The sequence below is a fragment of the Diadema setosum genome, chromosome 5, assembly GCF_964275005.1.
Source record: "Diadema setosum chromosome 5, eeDiaSeto1, whole genome shotgun sequence".
In the NCBI taxonomy this organism is placed as follows: Eukaryota; Metazoa; Echinodermata; class Echinoidea; order Diadematoida; family Diadematidae; genus Diadema; species Diadema setosum.
Genome location: NC_092689.1, coordinates 35455844 through 35476835, shown reverse-complemented (window position 1 = coordinate 35476835; position 20992 = coordinate 35455844). Strand labels below are relative to the sequence as shown.

The 20992-nt window shown below is 38.4% G+C and overlaps 1 protein-coding gene across 1 annotated transcript in view; it reads left to right on the top strand.

Moving 5' to 3' along the window:
- Positions 1 to 7221: 7221 nt before the first annotated feature.
- The window catches only part of LOC140228878 (apolipoprotein(a)-like), a 56766-nt gene continuing 42995 nt past the window's right edge, over positions 7222 to 20992 (top strand). The window contains exons 1-8 of the mRNA XM_072309147.1: positions 7222 to 7336; positions 8485 to 8700; positions 11343 to 11484; positions 12319 to 12512; positions 16449 to 16679; positions 17352 to 17654; positions 19725 to 19982; positions 20327 to 20572. Coding sequence (XP_072165248.1) covers positions 7222 to 7336; positions 8485 to 8700; positions 11343 to 11484; positions 12319 to 12512; positions 16449 to 16679; positions 17352 to 17654; positions 19725 to 19982; positions 20327 to 20572 — 1705 coding nt within the window. The remainder of the gene's footprint in view (positions 7337 to 8484; positions 8701 to 11342; positions 11485 to 12318; positions 12513 to 16448; positions 16680 to 17351; positions 17655 to 19724; positions 19983 to 20326; positions 20573 to 20992) is intronic.

Here is a 20992-nt window from a genome sequence, read left to right as displayed (position 1 = left end):
TGCTTTTTCATTATTTCATGAGAAGTTTCACATCATCTAAAAAAAAAAAAAAAAAATCATCATCAAAAAATTTTCGAAAAACCTGAAGCCCCATCTCAGCCAAAATTTTACCATATCAGGTGGGAACCTGAAATGTCATCGTTGCTCAAAAGGTCGTTATCATTGGCTTTGTAACAGATGGGAAGTCCAAGAGAGCTTTGAGGGGAAACACGGTCACTGTTTGCTTTGCGACGTTGATTACCGGTAAAATAAGAATTAGATTACATTGTGGAGACTCTAAAAAAAAGTTGTTAAGCTGTAAGCAATCACATTAATGGTATTATCTTTACCGACGCTAGTCACGCATGGATGTGTTATGTCATAATAGCTTTTGTGAACCCGGGTTGTGTAAGCATAGGTATATTTACCTATTTTGCAGGACATTTTAAGTATCAATGCATATGTGATCATCTTAGTAAGATCACCATGGTTTGAATGTGAGTTCCCAGGTTTGGAAGTAACCTTAATCCCATTGGCAATAATCAATGGTCGTTACCTACACCAAAGTTTGCAGGGCTATAAGCTGATGCCAATCTTTTTCCCACTCAAATTTGTCTGTAACTTAGGCAGTTTCATACCTCCAGATAGGAAAAAAAATAATATCAAATCAACATAAACAAAGAGTCTTCGAGGAAATATACACGTCAAATAATGATTACGTGGATTCAATAATGCAGAAATATTAGAAGAATACAATCATCACTGACGTATGAGGAAAATCAGACAATCCGTACAAAGGTTGCGGATTCAAGTTTTGATTACATCCCCGTGCACCGTTGTCATCGCTGGATCGCTGAATTCCACATGTCATTTTTTGCAATTTGTTAGCATAATGAAAGACATTTGGTCATTTACATCCTTCGGAAAGGAGAGGAATAAGGATACCTCTCATTCCAATTTCATTTCATTTAATTTCAAAATCATGTCAAAATAAGAAATATATAGAGCTATGCATATGCCAGGGCTAACACTGCTTTAGTGCGTGATTTGAGATGTTATGACCCCATCATTTCTGCCACTGTTGTGGCCGTCACTAATATCACTTGTTCGTGAAAATATGGGAAACTTTGCAACCCCTTGACTTTCTAAACTCTGATCTTAATTTGTTTCTGTTCTTCTGCTTGCATTGTATTCATTAAAACCGACTTTGACACGATGTGAAACTATGTGTACATGACATGGAACAAACGCCTGCACAGGTGTATTACTTGTCTCCTTTTCGGCAAGTCGGCTTGTGACCCTCAGGTCCATCCAGGCACGAAGCCCCTTGCAACGGAAGGCGTGGAGGTGGCGAGATTGTGACGTAATGGAGATGTCCTCTTATTCATCTCCGCTACATCCCCTCATATCACCTATGTGCAGTCTGTAGCTGTGAACCTATAAGCCCTTCCCCACCCCTACACACAACATCGTTCTCTCGCACACACGCACATGCTCACATGAATCCTGGGTTCAGCATGTAGGCCTTATACATTGTTGTGGTTTTTATAAGACATCTTGAGGATACTAATTTGCCACCAATTTTACGAGGCATGACCGGCGCCACGTATTCAAAAGTGGCGGGGGGGGGGGGGGCACTTCCGGGTTTCATGAGCTAAATTTCTTCAGCTGACAAGCACACACAAAAAAGTCTTCAACGCATCTTTCTCATTTCACTTCCGGGTTTCTTCAGCTGACAAGCAACAGTCACTATACTGCCACTTCCAGGGTGTAAAAAAGTGTGTGTGTGTGGGGGGGGGGGGGGCCAAAGTGGTGACATTCCATGTATTCTTATGCATAAAAAGTGAGGGGCCCGAGGGGCCCCCACCCCATCCAATAAACACGACAATGACTGTGCATATTATATTATATGCTTTATACTTTGTGTATGTATAGTTTATTTATGTGTATCACAGTCATTTACCTACCATCCAACCTTGGACCATAGTTATTAGCATAGAAAGGAAAGTACACAATCAGGTAAATTCAGGAATGTGTTGCTGCTGTTGTTTTTTCAATGATAACGCAAACAAAGAGACATGTCCTTGACATGCGATTACACTGACAAGTTATCTGAATGCAACAGAGCATATACCACTGAACAACTCCATGCTAAATCACCTTTGGGAAAATACTGAGCGCAATCACGTAAATTCAGGAATGTGTTGCTTTTGTTGTTTTTCAATGATAACGCAAACAACGAGACATGTCCTTGGCATGTGTGATTACACTGAAAAGTGTTCTGAATACAACAGAACATAATAATATGCCACTGAACGACTCCATGCTAAATCATCTTTGGGAAAATACTGCCGTAGCAGTCATTCGTGTTATAAACAAAAAGTATAATGACTCCCTTTGAAGAGATGACAGCACATTATGTTACATGCCCATTGTGGGGTATGCTTGGAACAATCGATGCAAAAGTAATGAATTTTAAAATTTTGGTGTTGGAACCACTGGATAAGGAGACTACTTGAGTTTATGACATGCTGTGTGGACAACAATATAAAAAAATATAAAGAAAATTCAATATGCTTTCACTTTTCTAGCGTATATAATGAAAGAGCACTTGACTAACCGTTTTTATGCAGGGGGAATTTACTACCCTTAACATAAATATGTCAGTATCAAGTTGACGGAATGTGTAATTTTCATGATTTTTTTTTTGTGGAATTCTCTTTATACTGTTTTCCACAATGATGTTATAACATTTAAGAGCGTGTCCTTTGATCTCACAGAACCCTGTCAACAACTTAATGATAAACAAGAACGACATGAAATACAAGGGAAAGAAGTGGACGAGAGGCAGTGGTTGAAAAAAAAAAAAGGATGAGAGAAAAATGATGATAGAAGATGAGGTTGACGAAAAGAAGTTAACAAAAATATCAAAACAAGAAGAACAAGAACAAGATGGAGAAGGAGGAGAAGAAGACAATAGGAAGAAGAGGAGGAAGAGACTTGATGGGAAAATGCTGAAGAAGAAAAAAAAACAGAGAAGAAAAAGTAGAAGAAGAAATGGCAGAAGAGGACAAGAATTTTAAAAAGTGTCTTCAAAAACTCTAACTATATGGTTCGTCTTTATTGCATGTAGCCTTATTGACGAACAAAGAGACAAAAATGGAGAAAGACGACACACGTATAAACTTGACTGATTAAAGCACTCGTTTTCTTGACAAACTGCCCGTAGTTCTCTGATCACTTCACAGAGAATCAAAGGTGGTGTTTATGTACCCTTATGTCCCCGTCTTACGGATTTAACATCAAAATAAAAGAACTTCTGTGTAAATCAGACAAAACAAGAAGAGATGAAATGTTTTCTATACGAAGATGTTATCAGCAAAAATCTGTCGATGAGGAAAAAGTTGCTAAATCATACCATCTCTAGAACAAATCTATTCATGCGAATGGCAATATTCACAGCAATATTAAGTTCGTTTTGATCGTATAAAACAAAAGGTGCGGAAGACTTGTATTTGCGGCTACAATTTCTTATTCCGAAGCTTCGTTTATACGAAGTTTCATTTATCAGAAAGTGAAATAATGTTCTTTATTTTAAAAGGTTAGTTAGTCCGAAAATGAAAAGAGGTTTTGTCATTCCGAAGATACGCTTATCTGCAAACGAAATGTCAGGTTCGTTATTCCCGTGATTCTGAAAGTTCTTTGTTACGGAGGTTCTATATTCCGAGTTAACTGACATCAAATGCTTGCAGGCGCGGTGTTGTTCATTGATAGAAAAAAAAACCAACAACCCCAATAAAATGTGATTGTTGTTGGTTGTACTTTTTAAACCCTACCAAGAAGCACCGTCATACTTCACGCAAACGTACCGCATTTCCTTTTCCCATCATACTTATTCCATATTTGTCATCTCACCTACTTTTTTGTTGCACTGTCTTGTTTGAATATGCTTGCATTGTGTGTGTTTATCTTTTATAGTTTGTTATTTTTTCCTTTGCTCCATCGCGCCGAGCCTCATCAGGAAACGGACTATACCGAAAACCTGAAGTGGCCTTCGATCAATCGAAACAGGCTTGTTGACGTAACAAGCAAATAACTTTTCCAGCCTTAGTATACCAGGGGTTATCTTCCATCTCATTCGATATATTCCAAGTGGTATTGGTCTTTTTTTTTCTCTCTCTTTTTTTTTTTTTTTTTTTTTGGGGGGGGGGACTCATGTAAGAGTACGAGTACGAGTACGAAAGCGTACGAAGAGGACGAAGAGATAGGGAACTGACTTTGAATAATGGACAACCACAAACAAACTCAACAAGGTGCCTCATTCAGAACCAGAAAAGCAGAGTAAGGGCGACCAATTGGGACTCGTCAAAGGCGCCACAAACTGCCTTCTCGTCTTTTGTTAAACAATTAAGCAGTGATAGCTAATTTCTATACGTTCTACTCTCACCTTTTGGTCCTGGGACATACTCAAAGCGCCTATATAGGCCTATGCAAGTTTCAACATTGTATGCTTCATGCGGACTAAAGCTAGCCTGCACTTCATGAAAGAACCCCCAACAAACAAAACATTTAAACCCACTCCATAAGCACAATAAGGGGATTGTGTCTTTGGCGGTGTTGTTTTGTTATGTTTTTGTTTTTTGTTCTTTGTTTTGTTTTGCTAATTGACTGTTTGTTTGTTGTTTGTCGGCAAAATAATATCAAAATGTCATCGACGGATTTGGATGAAATTTTATAAAGGCGATATTCCTGCATTCATTCAATCCTCTTTTTTTTTTCATTCTATTTTTCCAAACAATATGCATGAACATTACGTCAAAATAATATATTTCATGTAACATAGTATCACATAGAACTCATATTAAAAGAAAGAAAGACTGGAAATTATCAAATGTTCCTTGCGTCAATACAGACACGAGGAGATGATCAAATTTTGGCAGTGATCCGGAGTTTGAAAGGATTGGCAAATAGGGCCATTTTCAGCTAAAGGATTGGGAAATAGGGCCATTTTGAGCATAATATTTTATGGTCAGCGGTTCGAGGTCTGCGCTCTCCGAGTGCTTTTTCTTTGCAATATTTGTTTTCTTGCTTGCTTTCTTCAAATACACGTCGATAATGTGGACCTTTTTAAGTCTTGCGTTTGAGGCAAAAAAAAAAAGGAAAAGAAAAAAAGGACCATGCCTGGATGTGGCAAAAATAGTAATCAGTGTAGACATGCCTCAATACAATGAAAGCTAATACCTTTCACTCCTATGACTATCGCTGTTTACTATACGGGTAGAATAAACTAAACCGTGTAAAATGGAGCCAAGTTAAGTCTTTATGCTATACAGAAAACAATGCATGCATTTAACCGTTTTAGGACCACCCTCCTCAAAAAAACACACAAACATGTTGCCGATGACATCACTATTGAATAAAACTTGAGTAACGCTATGCCTTGATATCTAGATGTGTACATTAACTCTTGTATGTCTCGCTTCATCCATTCCTGTGTTTTTTTTTTCTGTCTTTCATTGTCTATTACAGTGATTCACTCTGTACTTTCGATTCAGACACTGACAGCCCCATTTTGAACACTGAAAAAACAGAAATGACCTCGAATAGTGGTAAATCAGGTATGTCAAACCGATGTAAAATCTGCAAATAACATTTATTTGCAGATTTCATATCACTTTCACATACCTGATTTACCGCAAAACTTAATTGGAGTTTCCGTATAGACTCATCTCCGGATCAATGATAGAATCTATATGTATGTATGATAAGTTTTGCTCTGAATAATAAACACACTTCATTCTTCAGTGTTCTTCTATGATGCCATTTATTACAATGTTGAATGGCTGACGCCATCTTCCATATTTCGAGATTTTATAAGACTGCATGTTGTGTTTTCATGGAAATGGATGACTTTCCCCAACTTGAGAAAAAAAAACCCACCAATTTGGTAATTATGTCACTATAAGACTGCTTAGACAATAATTGGGTGTTGTGTCCTCCTACTAGTATAATATGACACATTGCGTCACCTTTTAACTTACTTGTATAGTATAGAAATGTGCTTTGCGTAAATCCAGACTATAAAGAGGTAAGGCGCATGAACAAAGGAAAGACAGCTGACACCGGCTAGCGTGTTTGGTCAGATCGGATATTGTAAGATCCGACTACCTGCTGCTCGCTGCCCGATATCCGGTAAGACCTGGAAAACACGAATCCAGCATTTCCGGTTCAGCTTCACACAGGCACGGACTACCTGAGCGCAGAACTGCACAGAACACAATGAACACAAAACTCATATAATAAGTTTTACGCTCTTTACTATATCATTTGGTAGGCCTATACTGAACTACGGAGGCCTAAAACATCCGATGTAGAAAATATCAAAGGACAGTAAGAGGGTTTACTATGTCCGATTCTTGCATAACACACTGTACTATTTAGCTACATGTACAAAGAGAATTACATGTAGGCCTAAGAGTTTCATATTATAAGCTGTGTGCATTCACACAAATTCATATTGATTTATTTCTGTTCTCAGTGTACATTCTACAATCACAGAAGGCCTATGTACTACATCATTCCTTTTAAAAACTGCATAGCTACATGCGTCACAACGCTACTACTCAACAGCCATGACAGTTGCAATGACGTGTAGCTGCATGTACAATGATGTCGGATCGAGAAGAGTTCATGAATGCACGATGTACTGTTAATTATAGTCTTTATAAGGCCCTATATGCTGCATCACAAATTTTTTTTTTTGCATATGTCCAGGGGGCATTTCATGAAGCAGTTTGGTCGGATATTTTTCTGACAAACTCTTACAAGCTACTGAAATCCTTGCATCTGATTGGCTGAGAGAAAATTTGTCCGACAACTTTGTCGGACAAAATGCTTCATGAAATGCCCCCCCCCCCCGAAATCTCTATTTAAAATCTTTGTGTGTGTTTTGCTCTCCGTATAATAGGCCATGTGTATTAGAGCAACTTGAGACGGCATTTGCAATAACGTGATCTGTAAAGGTGTATTGTTGCTTTCTTTCTTTAAAAAAGAGAAAGATATAAAAACAAAAAGGAAAACACACAATGTCCCTGGCTAGAGACCTATCCCGCGATCATGATTGTTAAGACTCACTTAAAAGTAAAGATTGTAATAGCAGAATGAATAAAATCAGTATGGTAATGCTGACAACGTCAATGGCAGGTAATGTGTTGATGATGACGTTGATATTATAATGACAGAATGACAATGATCTATTATGATGACGATGATGGTGGTGACGAAGAGGAGAATGAGAAAGATGATAGTGGTAATAGTGTTGGTGGCGATGATGATGAATATTGCATATCCATCAAGCGTAAGACCAGTGATTAATATTCTTCACTGTCAATGTCAATATTGAGAAGTTCTCGCTGTTTTAAAAATCCGTGATATTGTTATATGCATCAACAAACTCACAGTGTGGTAAATGTTGGCTCTGTTTTTATTTTCTCCTCAGATTTCAATATCAGGAGCAAGTAAGAAGATACACGCTCCACCTTACGGTAAGGCGAGTCCATCCATCCGCCCTTCAATGACTATCAATATAATAATCTCCAGCGAAGAGATCATAATGTTTTTGTTGGTTGTCTATAATTGATCTGTTATTCTTTCTGTCCACCTGACTGACTGTTAGCAGTTTCACGCAAGAAGTTTAAGCTGACTGGGATGACATTTTAAGGGAAATACAGTACACAGAACAAAATTTATTATTATTTAAATTGTTTTATGGTGATCTATAGATCACGGTCTTGATTGCGACTTTTCAAATTGCTTTTATCGTCATGAGACAAGTAAGATTTTAGCAGTTTCTTACGTAAGTCTTAAAAAGAATGTTGTTCATGTAGGCCTACTGTTTAACAAAATAGTAATAAAGAGAAATCATATTGCATGTGTTACAGATCCAAACGTACACCTATTAATTGTATTCTTTAGTATGTGTTTGTTTGCTGTTTGCCATTTTCTTCTCTGTTGTCATGCTTGAACATCCATATATGTACATATAACATCTATCATTTTGAATGAGCACTGAAGGTGGACCTGTGCGCTATATACAAGTAGCCACTTTTACTATTATTAGTAGTATTATACGCCTCTTCTCAACTTTGATAAGGCCAGCAGCATCAGAAACATTGCTTTACCTAATGCTGGACAAAATATAATTCTATATTAATAAAAAAAAGTAGGCATGTAATATTATGAATGAACGATGAAGTGTGTCAATTATGTCGCATATTATTTCCTAATCTGGCTCCCAGACCCTCTGCTCGCACTATTTTGCTAGGATATTGACACCTGTTGACACCAGGTCGAATGTGACTGGAGCAGGTTTAGGTGGATTTGTCGGCAAAGGCGGCGACGAAGTAAGTTGGCAAAGGGTCTGGAAAGTAGATTACATATTTCGGTGATCATGATCTCTGATTATGTTGTTATGTGTTTTCTTCCCTACACACAATACTTTTCCAGCAAGCAAATTTGACGTCGTTGAAATCGAGTCAACGGTCAGTCGGCAGAAGCGCGACACCGACGACGACTCAGATGAGGTGATCTCGTCGTTGTCCAGTGATGTCGAAGACGAGGTCCAAGCGTTCCTCAACGAGATACCGTCCCGTCTTCACATACCCGTCTCTTTTTCTGCTTCATTCCACACATCTAGTAGTGGTCAGAGAGCGACCAGTACAGGTGATAAAGCGACGTCCATTATCATTATAAAACTGTTATTCTTAGTGTATAATACACTTTTATTATCATCATTAGTTATTAGGATCATTACAAAATATCATTATCATTATCATAATTTATATGTGTCATCATTATCATCATCACCACCATCATCGTCGCCTTTTTCATTTTCATTATACCGTCATATTCATTCATTCATTCATTCATCCATCCATTCATTCGTTCATATTCATTAATTCATTCGTTTATTCATTCATATTCATTCATTCATTCATTCATTCATTCATTCATTCACTCATTCATTCATTCATTCATTCATTCATTCATTCATTCATTCATTCATTCATTCATTCATTCATTCATTCATTCATTCATTCATTCATTCATTCATTCATTCATTCATTCATTCATTCATTCATTCATTCATTCATTCATTCACATTTTCGTCCACACGGGATCAGGCAGGTGGCTCGTCGAGCCCTCTTTTCCATTTCTTCGGTTTTCTGACAAGGTAGAAGCAACTTAAATAATATGGTACGCCAGTGGTTCCCGTGTTCGTTTTATTTGATGTTTCCAGAATCCACTTCAAAATTGTTATCAAAATTTATAATCAAATTTCTTTGCCACTCATTGTATTCCGTATATTGATGGCTGCATAGAAACGTTTGCAGAATTGTCATTTTTGTATAGAAGTTATAAGACCATTGAAGACGCATACAGCATGCCATAATCTTAAGTTGCGCGACCTAAAATTCTACCTATCGTCTGCATGCATGCGGCGGTGGCTGGGCGCGGAGGCGGAGCCTCACTGCACTTCTCCTAGCCCCTAGTTACGGTCTGCTGTGAGATAAGCGCCTGCCCTCACATTATCTGCGAACCGTTTTTCCGTTGAAGTCCAGATCGGAGCACCCAAAACGTTGTTGTTTCTGACATTCTGGTTCACTGCTTGTTAGAAAGAATTGGCAGTCGGGCATTTAAGGCATGTCTAACGTTAGATTTCCTTCCTAATTATGTAAGTTGTTATTGTCATCCTATTTTAATACCGGTACGTAGGCCTACTGCCTACTGCTACTGGTCGTGTAACCGCAGCAGCGACCCCATACGGACAAATACGTACTGTGTTACAGCGCCCCGCGACGGGGTTACTGGTCGTGTTAAGTTAGGCATGCTGTAACGTAAAAGTAAAACATCTTTCAGAAATGTCACTTTGCAGTCACATATCTATGATCCCTCATCAGTGTAAAAGACAATCAATAATTTGAGTTTTTAAGTGGAGATAGATTTTAAAGAAACATTGGATTGCCATTGCTGATTAGAGCTGATCATTAGGCCCTACATCACGGCATTGCTCTGTCTGCAATTTGTTCTGCATGTGTCAACTATGTAGAGTGTAGAACCAGATCATCCAATAAGATTTAGGCTGCCATTTGTATTGCTATATTGCAGTATTAAAATAAGGCAAAAAGCACAAGTCACTTTAATGAAGTAATTCACATTTGGTGAGGGATACAGTGTGAGATATGTATTTTTTTTTATTAAGGTGTAACCAGTACAGGAAACTGGAGATTGCACTTAAAGTGCAGTTATTGATTTTGTGTTTACTTGAGCTGCACTTTGTTTGGATTTTATTTTGGTGGGCAGTTGAGTTGGGACTATAGAACATTTCTGTAATAGAAGGATTAACTGTGGTAGATAACAAAGAATGGGGAATAGCTCTTTGTGCACTGTGCCTTTTCTGTATACACAGTATACAAAATATTTTGTCGGGGAATTAAGTTGGCCACCTGGAATGATCTTTTAATTGCATTTGTGTTTAAGTGGGGAAATTGTGGGAGACATTGGATTTGGGGTTCCTTTGTTCTTAGCTGTGGAGGTTAGCTTTTTGGGAGTGGGAGGAGTTGAATTTTAGATCTCACCAAGGACAGACCTACAGTATATAGGGGAAGAAAATGTTCTGAAAATGATGAGCTAGTTGCTGTTCATCATCAGCAGTCCGAGAATGAGGTGACAGAGTTGTATCATCTTCGAAGTTTGAAATACCTTGTGACACTTTGATAGATCTGGTGAATATGTAACTTTGGTTACAGAAATAAAGCCGCCGAGGTCAGATCGGAACTATACACCAATAGTTGAAATCTCCCTATGTCTGAGTATACAGTATGTGTGGCAACGATGGTGATGACAGTGACAACAATGAGACTGTGAGAAAAGGTCCACAGGAGTGCAATTGGGTGATGCCCTCCCCACGTATCTCTACATTAATATGAAAGTTGCTGAATTAATGGTAAATCTACAGAGTATTATACATCATAATGTGCAAACAGGATTTCAGGCACACTTGAGGTGCAAGGCCCTAAACTTTTATCAACCAAATTGTTTGATGTCTTCACCAAGGAATAAACAGGAATGATCTCACTATTGATATCACAGTGCATGCTCATGACAGGATTCTAGGAAATCGGGTAGGCCTATACAAATGGTAGTCCACTAAATACACTAATTTGAGAACTGGTTTAGTACATTTCTGTCTCGGGGGTTATCTACGGCGATGCTTTCCTAAGAAATCATGAACTATTGGCCAAACATTGAACAATACAATCTATAGTAATTCATGTTTGATATTTTGTCTGAAATTGAACCAGCTTTGCCGGTGAGGCTGCAAGGAGGTGATTCACCACAGGAGGGGAGAGTTGAGGTGCAGGCCGATGGTGTATGGTACGCGGTATGTGATGACGAGTGGGATATCAGTGATGCAAACGTTGTGTGTCGACAGCTGGGACACGGGTAAGCACTGAAAGTATTATAACACTATTGGACTTATAGTCATATGTGTGTGTGTGTGTGTTTGAATTTTGTTTTTATTTTGTTATGGGGGGGGGGTGGTGGCTGGGTTCAAGGATTGCTAAATTTGCATCATGAAGTGCCATAGGATAAAGACCCCCAAAATATTTGAGGTGGCAGTTCAATGATATTGATAATAAAGATGAGGATAATCATGCTTTGATGATTGGGATGCATTTATGATGCCTTTAACAGTAACACTTTAAAGAAAAAGTTCAGTTTCAGTCTGCTGCATGTGAAAGGTTGTGTTCGATTGTGTGCTATGCTTTTCATCAGTATAATATCAAAGTGTGATAAAAATGGTCAGAAAGTGTTAAAGCGGGCTTGTACCTTAATGCAGTTGGTGTAGCCTGCATTCTTTCTGAATATCATTGTTACAAAATGAACAGAGTTATATGAGTCAAAAGTTTCATCTCCTGTTGATTAAAGATAGTTTTATTTTTCATTTAACAAGTAGTTTTTCCCCAAGTTGAGTCTTGTGCAACATTGTTGTGTGTGTCTTTTAAACCGTAGTAATATCTTCTGTCAAAAGTTTAAAAGGCATCCAGAGTTACTATGTTCTTTTACGTGGTGTTGTTTTTTCAAGGTTGCATAACGATTCGCAACAGTGAAATTATTTCTGCTTTTATGAATTTTTCTGAAGTTGTTGGGCAAAACAAACTGAGCAATAGAAGTAAAGCTTTTTAAAGTGATGTGATTTTTTTCTGTGCTCAATATTTGATCAATCATATCATTTATTCATGAATTGCATGATCCTTGATCATTTTACCTGTGAAGTGATGCAAGTGAGGCATACAGAGCTGCTGTGCAGGCCTTTGGCTACAACAGAAATGGGTTTGCCATGGATGATGTTGACTGCAGTGGAATGGAAGCTGGCCTTAGTCTTTGCAGCCACTCCGCCAGACATAACTGCTACCAGTGGGAGGTTGCCGGAGTGAAATGTAATCCATTACCACCTTCTGCAAACAGAGGTGAGAAATTTGTATTGCCGGCAGAACTGTAAGTTGCAGAAATTGCTGGTTGTACGTATGCTTTCCTGGCCAATGCCAGAATACAGTCAATTTGATATATTAATCATCACTGATGCAATATCATCTCTTAACAGGTCTAGCAATTACTTGTTAAATTGTCTGTTCATATAAATGTCTTCCTGAAGAAAAAACAAACAGACAAACATTAATCACAACTCACACTGCAGTAGGCTGTGAGTGGGAAAGATGATTTTCTTTTCAGAGGCAACGTGCTAGAATGTTAACCAAAGAATAGAAAGTAAAGTTACAATGATACATTTATGCACCAGTGGAAGGACTGTAAGGTATGGCGTCATTATTCCATCTAATTTGCATATGTGTGATAGTGATCACTGTCACTATATATCATAAAATCATGAAACTTCAGCTTTATACAAGAATGTAAGAGTTCAGAGTTTAGTCTGATTTCAGACTTGTTTATTATGTCAAAAACCCACTTTACATACCTTTTTTTTTTTGGTTTACATTTCCAATGCATAGAAATGTTCACAGTTTAATGCACTTCAGACATTTTTTTTTTTCATAAGTTTCAGATTTTTCAGACTTTTTTGTGCAAGTACTCTCACACACTTGTTTCTAAAAGTAACACATTTTTGCCTGATGCTTAATCAAACTTCAGCTCCCTCTCTCTCTCTCTTTCTCTTTCTGTGACTGTGCCAACACTCTTTGATTTTCTATTCTAATCAGTTCGATCAAAGTGTGCAAATACCCCTGAAAGCTGTATTGAGCCTGTCTAGTTTTTCTCTTAACCAAGTTCAGACTAACTTTCCCTACCAAACCAAAGCCTTTCCTGCAACTCTGACAGAGACCTTGTATGCAAGTTTGATCGCAGCCATTTAACAGTTGACATTCTCTCCATGCAGTTCATGGCAGCCATGAACTGTCTTTTGACACAAACATCAAAAGCAAATTATGTGACAGCATTGTAGTTTTGTTTGAGGTTCTTTTAGTCAAGAATTGCTAAAGCACTGAAGCTTACTGATGTATGTCTGTTTGAAATGTGTGTCCTTTATGTTTCTTGTTATTTATTTATTTATTTATTTATTTTATTTGGTTTTGGTTTTTTTTGTGTGTGTGTGTGTGTGTGTGTGTTTTTTTTTTGGGGGGGGGGGGGGAGGGCAGAGAAAAGGAAGGAAACCAACTGTTCCCTGAAGACAGCCACACAATGTTTGTTTTCCTGTATACGTCTTTTGATCCCACATGTGAAATTACAGTGCATCATTCCTGACCCTGTCACAAAACTCTAGATAGTTCTGTAGATACTACCATGAAGTACAAATTAATATGATACAGTATTGATACATGGAAATGTTTGCCAGGTTGGACAGTAAATTATTTAGTTACCATTAAGAAGGATGAACTCCTCTGCAAAATCTGCCCAACTTTGAGGCTTGACTTGGACACCTTTCATATTTAGAGGAAGTGTATCTTAGACATCAATATAGATCTACAAATACCATGGAATTCTTTGAGTGGAAAAAAAAAAAAAAGATGCTTTTAATGGAGAGCTTGTGTCAGAAAAATTTCACAACAGAGTGCTCAAAGTTATTTTTTCTTTTTTTTTTTGGGGGGGGGGAGGGGTGGAGGGGGAGAGAACATGTCACACAACAGTGTATTGTTTTATCATACAGAATTTTCATGATTTGAGTTATACCACAAAATGTAATTGTATCCCCCGGCATGTATACCGGAGGATACTTTGGATTCAGCAGCGTTACGCCACCGTCTCCGCCGTTGTAGTACCCTTTTATTTAGAATCCACAAACTTTCCAATCTATACAAATGGTATAGAAGAAGAGAAAAACAGAAAAACAGAAGAGTTTTCATTTTTATTCTATCACCACAATGCAAAAGTTTATGTGCAACCAAACAGCCAGTCATTTCAAAAGTACTCCATTTGTTCTATTCCCCCGCCCCACATATTCTTTCTATCATACATGTAATTGCTTTTCGATGCTGACATTACCCAATTTGAAAGTAATCTCCCATTATTGGTGCTTTATTCCATTCAAATCTGAGAAAAATGAGATTATTACAAAAGTGAACAAGTCAGTCAAGGGGCTCTGCGTACAAGGAAGAGAAAGAAAAAGACCGCATGTTTCTATACTTTGCTTACAAAGTCACAGGGAATGCCATTTCTTATCAGTGATATGAAACAAGGCTTTTGTCTGCACTTGGAATGATTTAATGGATGATTTTCCTGATTTGAGAGAGCACTTTGTCAGTCACTGGAGCATGAAAGCAATTTGTCTGGCTCCGATACAGAGTGTGATTTTGATTGATTTCTATGGAGATGGGGGAGGGTGCTACAGACCCGCATTTGTGCCTGCCAGGCTGAACCACCGAAACTGCTGAACAGCCAGAATGAGTGGGCACTTGCCAGCTTTAATGGCAAACTTCGGACCAGTTAGAATTTAGTCTGAGAAGAAAGAATGAAATTTTACCTGCACACTGCAGTGAAAATTGGATCAAAAATCAGACAAAAATTAATGAAGTCATAAAATTGTGAAGCTTTGCTAATTAAAAAAAAATTAATACTTCTCTAACAGTCAATATGGATATTAAAATGAGTGAGCTGATGATGCCATGAAACAGATTAAAATTTAGGAAGTATGTAGTTGTGAAGTTTCTCTAATTTTTACAAAACATTTCTCTTGCAATCAGATATGAAATGCAAATCAGTGAGTTGATGATGCCATAGATCAAAATCAGATTAGAAGTTGAAGTTATGTAGTTGTGAAGTTTCCTTAATTTTTACATTTCTCTTACAGTTAAATACGAATATGCAAATAAGTGAGTTGATGCCGCCATGGATCAAAATCTCATTAGAATTATCAAGTTATGTATCTGTAGTTGTGAAGTTTTCCTAATTGTCACACAGTACTCTTACAGTCAACATGATTGTGCAAGATTGTGCAAGTTGTGATGATGCCATTGCCTCACAACTTGCCATGTAGTGCCAAAATCTTTAAATTTCCATTATTATTTTTTTTTTTAATTTAAATGCAATTACTGTATGCCCCAGTTGTAAATCCTGATATACTGACAGATCATTACTTTGAAGTTATGAATGCAGAAATGATATTGTATTTTACACTTTGAAGCTGAAAATTTGAATTTTTGGCAATTTTGGGTACACAATTAATGGAAAATTGTGAAGAGATGACATGGTAACTTACTCATAGGCATATTCAATATCAAATATTCCAGAACTGTTTTGCAAAATTAGCAAAACTTCACAATTTCATAACTTCCCTAATTTTTATCAGAATTTTTATATAAGTACTGGTGTGCTTGTGAAATTAATGCTTTCTTTTTAGACTAGCTTTATAGTGATCCAAAACTTCCCTGTAAGTATAGGACTGTTGTGCTTGTAAAATTCGACTCTTTTTTATCAGTAGAGTAACCCTTAAGTGGTCCAAAAATTCCCTGTAAGTAAATGGTCATTGTCCAAATAGACTATTTTGGCTTACCTAGTAGAAGAAAGTATCCTATGGAATGCCCTGAGTGCAGTCATGATCTGACAAATGTTGGCCTGTGTTTCTTGGTTCCTGCAGCATGCCACAGAACTTAACAACCTACATGCAATTCTTGCCATAGATGCCAAGGTTTGTGGACAAAAGAAATAGGTATTGTATGTGGCGTATTGCAGTCGGTGAAGCTGCAGTCATGCACATTTCTGATAGATGCACCAGTTGCAACATTTCATGAATTTGAAGATGCACCAGTGTTTGCAAGTTTGCTTCGTATAGCATGTCAATCATCACATGGATGGTTGGCAAAGCATCCTCTGAGTTTCCAAGCTTTTTTGTGTAGAGTGGTGCATCTCAAAATCAGACCCAGCAAGTTTTGCTCTGTACAACATCATACATGTAGTTGCAAGGTCTGCAGGGCTGGTACCTCCACCGAATTCGCCTGGTGTGGTGGTGCGCGTCAATCTTGATAGCTTGCCACACTGGCTGCGGGATCTGCTGGGACCACCACTACCGGAATCCAGCTCAGACACTGCGGAATCAGCAACAGATGAATGGAGCCAAGACTCGGAATCCGATGCCTCATCTGACTCATCAACTGGATCAGATAGTTCAGCTACAAGTGGATCACAGGGTAACTTCAAGATGTAGGGCAAGATAGTCCACTTTGCACTTTTGTTGTTTTTTGTTTGTTGTTAATTTTTTGTGGGGAGGAGGGGAGATGACAACTCCTTCATATAAAGTGAATTCCTTGCCGTGGAGTAGCATTACTCTCAAAGTGCAACAAACTGTTCGTATTGGTATCCAAAAGGGTGGACAGTGGCCATGTCTGTGACCCTGTGGGAAGGGCAAACTGTAGCCTCAGCCCACTGCTGATGGCTGCAAGAAAGTGAACTGATACTGTACTAAAGCAGGAGTTTCTTTACAAACTGAGGAAAGCAATTTTAATGTGTCAAGGCAAAGGATGGGATGATAAAGAAATATCTAAAAGATGGGTAACAGCATTAGCGGAAAGAAATTAGAAAGAACAAAGGCTGGATCAGCCTAACAGCTGCACAAATCTTACAAAAAGTTTCCGTGCTGATCATAGCAGTACTGAGGTCAATAGAAATGCTTGTTTTACAGATGTCCTGATATCTTACATTTTGACCAGGTGTGTAGTATATTTGTGCATTATTTCACCAAGTATAGATTGATGAAGGCAGGTCATGGTGGTTACAGATTGTGTCGGAAGAAAGAGAAATACACTGTGTTGATCTAGTTAATCATTTGCTGAAGGTTTGTTGAATTTGTTTGTATCATTCAGTAGGGAGGAGTACCAATGTTGAGTGTTACACTTCAACAAATGGCCAAGACTACCGCGGAACTGTCTCCGAAACGGAATCCGGACGGCCTTGTCAGAACTGGAACGCCCAGACACCACATAAACACGAATACACGCCAGATCGCCACCCGAATGTGCTGGGCAACCACAATTATTGCCGGAACCCGGGGAGATATTTGCGACCGTGGTGCTACACAATGAACCCCTTGGTTGTTCGCGAGTATTGCAGTGTCGGGGACCCACAGGCCAGTTGCACTGCAGCAGCAGCACCACCTGCAGCACAAGGTTCTTATCGTTGCTCCCAAAGACATTCGTTGCTCTGTGACGTATAGTTGCACCTTGGCGCAGAGCGTAGAGTAGCAAACGTGGCATATATATACCCGAGCGAAGAGCACTAGCATGTTTGTTTGCATGTTCTGTGTCTACTAATCACTGGGGTCTGAAGCTTGACTGAAATTGACTAGATAACCAAACTGTCTTTGTTTTTTATGATGACAGCCTTTCTGCCGTAAGAGAGCTACCTTATGTAGAGCTCCAGTATAATGAGTCTTTCTCTCCATGAGGGTCTGAGGCTGCATATGGTTGAGATTTTGAAGGCTGTGCAAAACTTCCTCCCCAGTTGCTAAAGTTGTTTCTGGTGAAAATTTCTGGTCCAACGGGAAAACTGTGTGAACTGTTCATACTTCTCGAGGCTCTGCATGGTCCATCTGCTCAACATACCGAGACTTTGGTTTTGTAATGTCCACTCTTCCCGTCACATGGAGAGAGCACACAAAATGTTGTGCTCGTGTTGTATTCGTATTGATGACTGAAGATCATATTGATGTCTGTAGATTAGTGACCTTACACTGCATGTTACGCAGCAGCTGGTATTCCTGTTTACATGAGCACTTCTTGCACTACACCAGGAGACACATGTAAATGATGTAACTTTTTAATCAGGATCTATCAGTTAAGGTTCTCATATTCCCCCACACAAACACATATTGTAAATATTGCACACTTACAAACACTCTTACAATTATTCACACACATGTGCCTCTGTAAACAGGTTGATTTTCTCTCTCTTTTTTTTTTTCTTTTTTTTTTTAGTGTGGATGAGTAGAGAATTTTTACTACAATGTGCCTGTCGTAAAGGAAATGTTACACCTGCCGTTACTTATGTACCAGTGTCATGTCGTGAATCAGATGTTGTGTATTTATATATATTGTATTTTATGCATGCATAGTAATATTTTGCATGCTTCTTTTGTATTTCTAGCACTACATCTACTTGAGGAGATGTGATTAGTGTATTGGCTTGCATGCTCAATGGTGTGCTGTCTTATTTATCAAATTCATATCCTGATTTCCAACTTTCAATGGCATTGTAATTCATAATATTCTAGTCATTCAATTCCGTAGAATGTATGTAGTCGTAGAACACAGTTTAAAGGTTGTGTACAGTTCTGGTCGAAGTGAGGATTTAGCTTTTAAGGTTGTGCGAGATATTCAGAAACCACTCTATGAGATGTCAAAGAGTGTGCAATTCTAAGGGGTATCAAACGTTTATTTGGTGAAAATTGGTTTTGAAATGGCTGAGATATCAAAAAAACAAGGTGAAACAAAGAGATCTTAATAAGAGGCATGGCTTGTCGCCTTTTATTATTATCACTTTTTTGGATATCTCAGCCATTTGAAAACCAGTTTTCATGAAATGTTGAATCCTTCTTAAAGTGTCATGCTTTTTCATATTTCATAAGAGGTTTCTCATTATCTCAAATAGAAATGTTCAAAACATGAATCCCCACCTCAACCAGTACTGTACAGTCCCTTTAAAGTGATTTTTGTGTAGAGATATAAGCGCGAAATTTGGAAATAACCACAATTTGCATGAATTTCGTGGACATGTGAGATATTTTCTTGCATAACGCTCTACATGATTATTCAGTTGAGTTGATTTGTATTTGTTAGTAAAGTACATTTCATTAGAGTTAGAGCAATACAAGGAGCATTCCAGGAAAAATGAAGTTATGATCCAAGCTCCTCCTCGTTTTGATGCTTCAGACATATCCTCATCACTGTCAATGCTGAAGCAGAATATCACCAACAAAAACAAGCACAAAGAATAAGAATAGACAGCAGACTACAATGCATTGTACCCCCTGCATCTTATTGGATATATACTGGATATTTACTGGTTAATGATGAATTATGCTGGCTCTCTCTCAGAAAAAAAAAAAAAAAAGAATCATAACATCTCAAAAAAATCTGTTTGTGTTTAGTGGCACAGTCACAAGTAAATTGCATATTATTTCATTACATGCAAAAACATGTCATCTTCATGTGAATCTTAATGCTGTGCAGTTACGCAAGCCCCCCAGACGGATGCCCTCTCCAATTTTGCAATCTTCAGAGGAGGGTATCTCCCGGGCAACAACCAGCGCGTGCTCGACTCCACCACTGTCGAGCAGTGTGCCCAGAGCTGCATCGATGAAAGGTCGTTTGTCTGCCGCTCGTTTGACTTCAACAAGGAGAACAACCAGTGCTTCATGGCCTCTGTCAACTCCAGGGACGAAAATGTACAATTCCCCAGCAACACACAGTTTGACTTTTATGAACGCATCGACGTAGGTGAGTTTTCCGGATTTGAATCCAGCCCTGCCACATCGATTGATACGTTAGGGAAACATGAAGGCTTTTGTATCAGTTGCTTTTGTTTCGGATTTTTCTTTAATAGTTCTTATGTCAGAGAGGGATGGAATATCTATGCTTATCTCCTCTAATACGTGTACTACTCTGTAACACAACCACACCAGCTGTATCACACTAAAAGATGAATGTGATACATCAGTGAAGTCTATTCAAATGAGAATTTAGTCGAACAAACTGAGCAGGATAGCATTGCAGATGCACTTGAACAAAATTCTTAATGACTTGCCTCCGGCATTTTGCTTGTATTTGCATCTGCATCCCAGGTCCTCTCTCACTCTTCGACATAACACCGAACTCGGCATTGCCGGGCCACAACGTCCAAGCCCTCTCCGCCGTTTCAATGGAAGAGTGCGCGGAGCAGTGCCTGCTGGCATCTTGGGCCTGTGCCTCCTTTGACTTTGCACGCCAGTCTAATCGCTGCTGGCTGAGCGACAAGACCACAGCGGACGTAAGCATACGGAGTGACTTTCCCAACAATCCCTACGACTTCTTTTCCCGGCGTGGTCCAGGTATGTGCTCCTTTTGATCACTAAAAAAGAATTTTACAAAAATGGTCACATCAGACCATAAAACCTATGTGCTGTATATGTTTTGTGGTATTACAAAATTATTTGTCATTGCATTTGTTTGTGTTGTTTCTGTTTTTGTTTCTTTGCCTTGGCTTGCATGTGACCACCTCAATTGAGAGAGTGTTAGTATTTCAGTCATTGAAAGTAGTATAAATTAAACATCATACAAAAATATTTGCTTTTATTATGTGTGTAGTATATGGAGTACATAACTTGTGCCTCTGTCAATCAGATATAGTATCTAATTTTATAGAAATTAAAATGACATCAGAATTGAAATCAGTTGATAGATGTCACAGATACTTGTAGAGTTAGTGGTAGAGAAACTATATATATAAAAGTTCTGCATAAATTGCTTAT